General features: G+C 45.1%; 1 protein-coding gene across 3 annotated transcripts; it reads left to right on the top strand.

The window, feature by feature from the left end:
- Positions 1-474: 474 nt before the first annotated feature.
- On the top strand, positions 475-9,020 carry LOC118844553 (EKC/KEOPS complex subunit LAGE3-like). 3 transcript variants are annotated; one of them, XM_036752456.1, is made up of 3 exons: positions 475-569; positions 1,354-1,578; positions 7,499-9,020. In XM_036752456.1, the coding sequence occupies exon 3, from the start codon at positions 7,536-7,538 to the stop codon at positions 7,863-7,865; it is 330 nt and encodes a 109-aa protein (XP_036608351.1). In that variant the 5' UTR covers positions 475-569; positions 1,354-1,578; positions 7,499-7,535; the 3' UTR covers positions 7,866-9,020. The 3 variants fall into 3 exon arrangements, with proteins under 3 accessions (XP_036608351.1, XP_036608354.1, XP_036608353.1); XM_036752458.1 differs by lacking the exon at positions 475-569 and adding an exon at positions 659-684; XM_036752459.1 differs by lacking the exon at positions 1,354-1,578 and having other exon boundaries at positions 478-569.
- The last annotated feature ends 229 nt before the right edge of the window (positions 9,021-9,249 follow it).

Below are 9,249 nucleotides of genomic sequence, written 5' to 3'. Positions count from 1 at the left end.
GTAAGCTTCTTGAGGGCGGGGTTAGTGTCTTTTACCTCTTTTTGTATCCCCAGCGCTCAGCACAGCGGCTGGCACCTGGTAGGCTTTTAATAAATGTTGATTGTTTATTGACTGACGGAAAATTTAACAATGGGTGTCTAGGAGAGAGAATGTGTTACCAGCTTTTTCTCATGTGAGCTAATGGATGAAAACAGCTTTTCAAACTTTAAAGAGCTATATAAATATGATTTGTTATTATTATCCTCATCGATCACGGTCAGGGAAGTTCACGAATGCCCATCAGCCCCGGGAAAGGCAGAGACCACCAATAACAAAGTAGAAAGGGGAAGGGATCCCGGTCCTCACGGAAACCACGCTTGGCCGGTGCGACCCGCAGAACTACAATTCCCAGAATCCCACGGGCTGTGGCCCGACCCGCTCCCAAAGGCGGTTTCCCAGCGACCTTCGCGGCTCAGCCGGTTTCTTGAGAGCACTGACCGACTTTGATCTCGCGTTTGTGCGGACACGTGGGGAGCGGGTTGGTACTGAGGCGGCTCTGGCGGATCCGCGGTGCGGCCCCGGCCCGGACGGTAAGCTAAGAGTGTGAGCTGTATGGTGGGGGAGATGGTGAGCTTGTGCGAGCGTATGCGCGTGCGCGTGTTGTGAGTGTGAACGGTCCTGTCGTGTGCGGTTTCCTAGTTTCCTGTGCGTGAGTGGGCTGGTGCCCGAGTTACGTCTTATCTCAGTTGTGTGATCACGTTCTGTCGGTGTGTGTGTTTGTGGGATAATGTCCACATTGTGAGAATGGCGGGGAGCCAGGCGTGAGTTCCCCGCGGAGGGATAACTGAGGCCTGGCCGGGGCTGCCAGTGCCGGGGGGAACCCAGCGCTGCTGAGCCCCACGCGGTGCGGCTCCGCCTGTTACCCGCACTGGCTGCGTGGTGTTCCCAGCATGGCTTGTGATGAATGTGTGTGTATGTCTTTGTCTCTTGATATTTCTTTAAGGCCTTTGCTCCAGACTGATAAAATTGCCTTATTCGTGTTGTCGTTCGTTTTGTTTTTCGTGTTGTTGTGGTTGAATCCTTCAGTCTCTTCCAACTCTTCGTTGGGCTTTGACTGGCAAAGATACTGGAGTGGTTTGCCCTTTCCTTCTCCAATGTTTAAAGGTAAAGAGAGATTAAGTGACCGGCCTAGGGTCACACAGCAAGCGAGACTGGATTTCAGCTCCGGTCTTCCAACTAGCACTGTATCCACTGAGCCACCTAGCTGCCTCCAGACTTATCCTAGGCCGAGGCAAAAGGGGGAGAGTTCCTTGCTGGGAAGACATATGTGAGCCCCAGGGGGAAAGACTTGACTAAAGTGACTCTGCCCCTTAGCCCCAGGTCTTGGCTTCAGTGGAGCAGCACCTTGAATCCGTCCTAGGAGACCACACAGCCGTGATTTGACGTCTCTAGTCAAGAGTTGCCCCGGAGAATCACAAGCAGTGACACATCTTGTTGCTAAAGTAGTACCTGCCTCTCTTACCTGGGGAAGATCAGGGAAGTCATCCAACCAGTGAGGAGAGTGAACCTGGAGGATCAGCCTCACCTGCTTGGGGAGAGGTGAGAAGTTACCGAGGTGTTTGGGGAGGGGGGAGAACAGCATCGCATTAGAGTGATAAAGTGCTTTAGTACATTGTTTGATTCTCCTAACCACATTGTGAAGTTCGTATCCTAGGTATTATCCCGATTTTATTGGAAGTGGTTTATTTAGTGAAAATTGAAGGCTAGAGAGTTTCAGTGAAGTCACAAAGCTGGGCAGATAATCAAATCCAGGTCCTCGCTGATTCCAGGAAGTCCCCTAAATCATGCTGCTTTAGGGAAAGTGAGTAGGTAATAAGAAGGAAAGGAGTCTTCCCTGTCCTTAAGGTATAAATAGATTTACCAAATGATGAGTGAGACTGTCATTTTGGGCTTCTGATTTATCACATTCTTGATCCCATTCCTCCCAATGCTGTAAGATATCCTTTAGAGAGGTTCTTAACCTGGTGAACTTTAAAAAAAAAGTATTTTAGTAATTATATTTCAACATAATCGTTGTATTAATTTGTGATTCCTGTTTTGTTTTATGCATTTAAAAACATTGTTCAGAGAAAGGAATCCGAAGGAATAATTTACATAAAAAAGGTTAAGAATCCCTGCTCTAGAGATCAGAGATGACCTTTTCCCATTGCTTGTCAGCCCAGTTACCCCATTCCTTTTCCTTCTCCCTGAAGGCCCTTGACTTTCTTACCCTGAAATATCTGAGTGTATGAACTTACCTTTTAACTGCACAAAGTACTTTCACGTCTTTATTCCTGTTATGTCTTCACAAAAGTCTCTTGGATAGGTAGGCAAGCATTTTAATTTTTTTTTTATTCCTATTGTGTCTTCACAAAAGTCTCTTGGACAGGTAGACAAGCACTTTTATTTTATTTTGCAAAAAAAGAACTTGTTCCTAAGAGACTAAATGATTTGCTTAGGATCTCACAGCAGTCAGTTACGTAGCCAAGACTAGAGGTAGATTTGAGTTTGGACACTTGGCTTCTTTACGTAGTGAAGTTCCATCTAGGTACTTTAGTTCAAGTTGAACTCCTGGAGACTGAGCCTGTCCTCGTAGACGCTCCATAGGGTCTTCTCATCCCTTGCCTCATCACCTCCCTCTGTGTCATTTACTCACATTTATTCAAAATGGATGGTCTTGACAGGAAGTCCTCTGTGACCTCATAGGTACAAGGTTAGAGACCCCTGGGCTGGCAAGGAGGACCTTACCCTGAGTAATGGATAGGGGTTTGGATAATTAGAGAAGAGATCGTAGAGGCTAGTCAAACTTCTGGAGAGTAGGAGGAGGAAGGAGTGTTTTGGGTTTGAGGGAACCAGGGGTGCAGTGCAGGCTTTCCTGGAGTTAAGTTGGACTTCTCTTGGGGGATAGTGGGAGATAAGATTGGACCTGTGAGATGGGAACAGGCTGTAGAAGTTGACACGGGAGCTAGGTTATAGGGGAGTTGATGCTGAGCTTTGTATTGGAGTTAGAGAGGAACCATATAGGGTTGGTACAAGGAGAAGAGACATCAAAACTGTTTTATATGCAAGAGTGGTAACCAACTGGGTAAAAAGTGAAGAAGAGAAGGGAAGAGGTTTGGAGGAAGCATCTAGCCTGGCAGTATGGTAGTCCCCTTTAGCAAACGTCCAGGCAAGTCAGCAAACATTTATCTTGTACCTGCTGTGTGTCAGGCAGCATGCAAAGTTCTGAGGATACAAAGAAAGGCAGATGGAATCCCTGTACTTAAGGAGCTCACAGTTTAACTGAGGGATGAGTGTGCAATATATATACCAACAAGATATATGTAAGTTAAGTTGGAGACAATCTCAAAGAAAAGGCACTAGCATTAAGGAGGACCAGGAAAGGCTTCCTGTAGATGGGGGGATTTTAGCTGATACTTGAAGGAAGCTGGGTCATGGAGAAGAGAGAATTCCAGGTGTGGTTAAACACATGGTCATGAGATGTGGAGTGTATTGTTGAGCAATAGCAAGGGGCAGCTAGGTGATGCAGTGGATAGATTTCAGCGCCTGGGGTCAGGAAGACTCATCTTCCTGAGTTCAAACCGGGCTTCAGTCACTTACTTGGCTATGTGACCCTGGGCAAGTCGCTTAACTCAGTTTGCCTCACTTTCCTCATCTGTAAAATGAGTTGGAGAAGGAAATAGCAAACCACTCCAGTATCTCTGCCAAGAAAACCCAAATGGGGTTGTGAAGAATTGAAGAACTCTTTTCAGGAACAAGTAAACAACAAAAGAGAAGGGCAGTGTCACTGAATTACAAAGTAGGTGTGGAGGAAGGAGGTGTAAGGTCATAGGGAACCACTGGAGTTTATCAAGTTTGGGGAGGGTGTGTGTGACCTGGTCAGATCTGGGCTTTAGGAAGATCACTTTGACAGCTGAGTAGAGGATGGGCTAAAGAGGGATGAAACTTGAGGCAGGGACACTAACCAGAAGGCTATGGCAAAAGTTAAGACAGGAGGTGATCGAGGGCCTGTGCCAGAGTGGTGGCAGAAAGGACGGAAGCCCAAAGTTTCTTTGGTTCAGCTGCACCTGAATAGGAATGAAAGCAGCAGATGGTGGGAGTGATCCAAGGCTGGGGATTGGCAGGGCAAGATCTGGAATAGGATAAGGGTGCAAGGGCCTAGAGTTGCGGTGCTTCAGCAAGTGGTCAAGACAGTGAGGGAAGAATGGGGAGTTAGTGCAGGGGTGAGGGCCTAGAAAAGAACTGAAGCGGGGAAGGATTGCAGGTCACAGTGAGGGTGAAGACCCGGCTTAAAGGTTGTAGGACAGAGAGGAAGATGGAATGATAAGAGATGTCAGAGTACATGGAAGGAGTTGAACATTTGTGGGCGATGGTAAGATGAAGAGTATAACTACCTTTCTGTGTAGCTAGGGCAGGGTAGAGGAGCAGGTCTTGGGAAATGGAGTATCAGTTTGTATGTTGACATCATTGCCTAGTATGATGAGGGCAGGAGCTGGGGAGGAGAGAGCATGAGCAAGGTACTGAATTCATTGAGGAAGAAAGAGTGTCCCGGAGGCAGATGGGGACATTAGTAGCTACCAGAATCTTGATTGGGTGATAAATATGAATTGAAGAGGGATAAATTTGAAGTCAGACGTGGGCTCAAAAAATCAGCTTCACAAGTACAAGATGGGGGAAGACAATAAAGTAGATAGTAGTTTGTTTGAAAAAGGTCTTGCGGTTTTGGTAGACTTCATCCTCTATCTGAAATTCAGCAGCATGTTATGTCAGCCAAAAAAAGCTAACACAACCTTAGGCTTCATTTAGAAGATCTTAGCATCCAGACAAAGAAGGTCCTGCTGTGTTCAGCCTTGGTCACGATGTCTGCAATACTCTGCTCAGTTCTAGGCGTCACGTTTCAGAAAAGATATTGCTAATCTCAACAGCATCCAAAACAAGGTAACCAGGATGGTGAAAAGGCCTAGCTATAATGCAGGATGAGAATGGGCTAAAGAAACTGACGTGTTTATCCTGGAGAAGAAAAGAGTGAATCTGGGGCTGGGAAGACTGTCTAGTCCAACACCTCACATTAAAAAAGAAGTTTTACTTTTATTCTGAACTTAACATTGAATAAAATGGGTATTTCCATTTATTCGATAGAACAGAATAAGAGGATGTAAATGAAATTACAGATCTTTATTATATATAGCTTGCCATTCTTTTTAAGTATATAATAAGTTCAAACTATAACTTTCAAAGCTGCCCCTGCTTATCTATCCCCTTTTTTGGCCTTCTGTTTAGTTATTTGCATTTTTTAAAAAGATACCTCAATGACCCTATTTCCCTCGCTCCTTTTCTTCCTTCCTTCCTTCCTTCCTTCCTTCCTTCCTTCCTTCCTTCCTTCCTTCCTTCCTTCCTTCCTTCCTTCTTCCTCCCTCCCTTCCTTCCTCCTTTTTCTTTCTTCCTTCCTTCCTCCCTTTTTTTGCTTTCCTGTTCCCTACTTCATATCCTCCATGGAGGGGCTTAAGGGTAGGGAGAAACAAAAGATAAGCAAAGCCTTGTAACAGACATCTCAGGCAAAACAAATTCCCACATCATCTGTGTCTGAAAAATGTATATCTCCTTCTGCATCAAGTCCACCACCACTTTGCCTCCAGAAGGTGGGTAGCATGCAGCATTTTCAGCAGTTGGTCATAGATCAGAGTGTTCAAGTCTTTCAAATTTTTTTGTTTGTAATGTTATTATGTAAAATGTTCTGGTGCAGTTCACTCTGTCTCAGTTAATAAAGGTCTCCCCATAACCCCCTACAGGAGATTTAGTAACAGGTGGAAAGGATCAGAAGTGACATTTCAAGTAGATGGTCTCTAGGTTCTCTTTCAGCTCTCAACATATATGACTTGAGGATTCATTGTAGTTTATGCCCAATTCAATTTTTCAACTGGACCTGAGGTTTTATGGAGCTTCCAGTGCAGAAACTTCTGCAGGGCAAATCACACCTGCTGTGCAATTTAGAGTCTTGGCTTTCTGAGGCACTGAGCAGTTAAGCATCTTGCCTAGGATGTGTCAGAGGTGGGACTCCTTTCCACAAATACATATTTTTTGTGTGTCTGTAAAATAATATTAAAAGCTCAAAAATGCAAACGGGAGGAATGCACAAAGTCAGGATTCAAACATTCTTTGGTTCTCTGTTTGTGAAGAACTTTGCATAAACTGACTCTTCGTGATAAGTTTATAAAAATGTCCATAATGCTTCACAGTCAGCTAATAGATATTTATTAGTCACCTGTGTGCCAGGCTCTGTGATAGGCAGTGGAGTTACACAGGAAAAAAGAAACACTCTCTGCCCTCAAGGAGCTTACATTCTAAAGGCGGGAGGGGGGGCAACATGTACCTATTTAAGGTGTCATAGAAGTCTCAGTGCAGTTTTAAGCTCTAATAACTTGACAGCCAACATCAAAAGCAGTTAGTCTCTGTAACCTCAATGCTGTCTTACGTTTTTCAGATCAGCTCAACTTCTGTTGTAGTTTCTGCCAGTTCACTGACCCTAAGCGGTCATTCTTTTCTGATCCATCCAGCCCAGGAGATGGTTTAAGAAACTGTTTGGCAACAGGAAACCACGAGTCAGAGTGCTTTGTTCCTAGATTCCAAAGCAGTGCATACACTCCTGGTCCTAAGAGATCCCCAGTCTAAATGAGGCAGCTTGTGGAGGTGAGTCTGAGGCAGTACAGTAGAGTGGCTAGACACCGGGCTTGGCATCAGCAAGAGCAAGGCTCCAGTCTTGCTCCTTTGTGTCTGTGACTAAACCTCCCTGAGTCTTAGTTTCCTCATCTATAAAATGGAGATGATAATGCTAGCACCTCCCTCATAAAGCTGTTGTGAGGCTGAGACAAGATAGTGTATGTAAAGCACTTTCCAAACCTGAAAGCCCTGAATACATGTCAGCTTTCAATCATTATTTCTTGATATCGTCCTTTTAATTCCAGATTCATTAGTCCAGTATTTCAAGGAACAGGCATAATCATACTTGCCTCTAAGCTAAATACAAGGTTTATTGATAGAATACAAACCATCAGTGGATAAAAACAGATGTGGGCCACCCCTGGGGTCCAGACCTTGTCTCATTCTGGGAAATGAAGTCACTCACCTAACTGCAACCCATGTGGTCATCTCTGTGCAGCTTCTAGTTTGATTGGGATGACCCTTGGTAATTGGGGCCACTTTTTTATTCTTAGGTTGAAAAAGGAAGATAGAACCTTTTATAAATACAGAAATCTAAAGTACCTTAGTACTTTTGAATTCACCAGTCAGTAGTAGATCAAATTAGAATAAAGAGCAGTTGGTAGAATTGCTTTGATTGTAGATACCACATTCCTGGATTCATCAGTCGTTCTCTTTCTAACTACATGTCCTCCTTCCTTTCTCTGGGGAAAAAGGCCTGGTCTGACCAGTCTGCATTGGGTCATTTTACTTAATTGAGGAAGTGACTTTCTGTCATCAACAGGGTTGGACTTTTTTGATCTAAAATTGACTTCTCAAGCATGGAGGCAACCATCCAAAGACTACACCATCCAGGCCCGGGAGGAGACAGCAACACAGACAACCATGGCCGTGACTTCTATGACTTCTCTCTGTCAGTCCCCTTTCCATCCCCTATGGAAGCAGAGATTGCATGCCGCTCTTTGGACCCGGATCCTGAGCCTCGCCGGAATGGTGTCCAACGGGAGTTAACTGTCATTGGGAACAAATTGGTTCTCCACTGGAGAGCAGAAGAAGCACGATTCTTCCGAGTCTCTATCACCACTTTCCTGGACTATCTGGCTCTGGTGCTGCAGACCATGGAGCGTTTTGGGCCACCAGGGCCCCACTGAGACACCTCTCCCTGACCCACTCCTGTCCTGTAGGCACAGGCCCAAGTACCCCTACAGCTCTCATCCCATTTCCCCCAATGAAGAAGAGCTAACAGAAAGACTGAGCTTAGAAAATAGGGGAAAACAGAAACCAAGACCCCTCCCCAACTTCCTTCCCTGCTTACTCCCCTCCCCCATAATCCCACCCAGCTTTGAATATCACTTTCTCATCAACCGAGAAGATGGAAATTGGAACAGGAGGGATCCTGGTTCCAGTTTGCCCGCTGCAGTATGAACTTGTTGCAGAAAAATGAATCTTATTATACAAACACACACAAACCCCCTGGTGACTGATCCCTTAATAAGTAACAGTCAACCCTCTGCTTTCTCCCTCTGTGGACATTAGATTTGACGTAGAATTTGAATTGCAGGAGGTATGGGGTTTTATTTATGTTGTTTTTCTGGGGGTATGGGGGTTACTTTTAACCCTCAGGGTTAAAGTTGGTGAATAGGCTGGAGATGATCTAGTAAGAAAGAAGAAAGGTTGTAGATACTTATGTGTGTGCATGTTGTCTCTCCCATTAGAATGTAAGCTCCTTGGGGCCAGGAACTGTTTCACTTTGGTTTTTGTATCCCTATCCTTTAGCATAGTGCCTGAAACATAGTGAGCACTTAATAAATGCTTGTTGAATGGCTGCTTGACTAAGGTGGAATACCCAGAAGGACCATAGGATTTCCCCTCAGCCTTTTCTGGCCCTTCTCTTCTTGGTCAACAGAAGGGAATACTGAGCTGCTTTCTTGTGGGTAGAACAATAGCTGACAGCAGTGGGGTTCTTCCTCTCCTCCCTCCCTGGCGCACAGAGGAGCACTTAGGAGTGCTGTGCACCAACTTGCTCACTCTTTCCCCTTCCCTTCTTTTCTCTCACCCACTGTTCCTATCCTTCCCACCCCCTGCCTCCCTCTCCTTGGTTTAAGGGTAGGAGGTTCAGCTGGGCCCAGGAGAGGGAATGGAATTCTTTTTGCTGGAGTGATCTGGTCTCTTGAAGGTTGTTGTTCAAAGTGATCCTTTGAATTTATAGTTTTAATGGCTTTTCATGTTTGTGTTGAGCTGGATAATTCCCTCAAAGTCCATATTGTTTCAGATTCCTCATTAAATTTTCCCCCTTTCAAACAAAATTACCTCTTTATTCAGTGGGGTTCATGCCCATTGTGGGCCCTGGCATCTAGTGCCTCAATTTCTGAAAGTACTGTCTGAGAAAGGAGGGTGTCAGTTATTCACTTGTCTCTTTCAGGAACAGTGGACCCAAGTGAAGCACATCTGGGGATAAATCACTTCTCAGAACTTCAGTCTCCATCTGAACATGAGGATCACTCTATTTTACTTCCTACTGCTTTCGTAAGGAAA

Source organism: Trichosurus vulpecula, chromosome 3 (genome assembly GCF_011100635.1).
Source record: "Trichosurus vulpecula isolate mTriVul1 chromosome 3, mTriVul1.pri, whole genome shotgun sequence".
Taxonomy (NCBI): Eukaryota; Metazoa; Chordata; class Mammalia; order Diprotodontia; family Phalangeridae; genus Trichosurus; species Trichosurus vulpecula.
The sequence above is the reverse complement of the archived record's forward strand: the minus strand, read 5'-3'. Positions and strand labels throughout refer to the sequence as shown.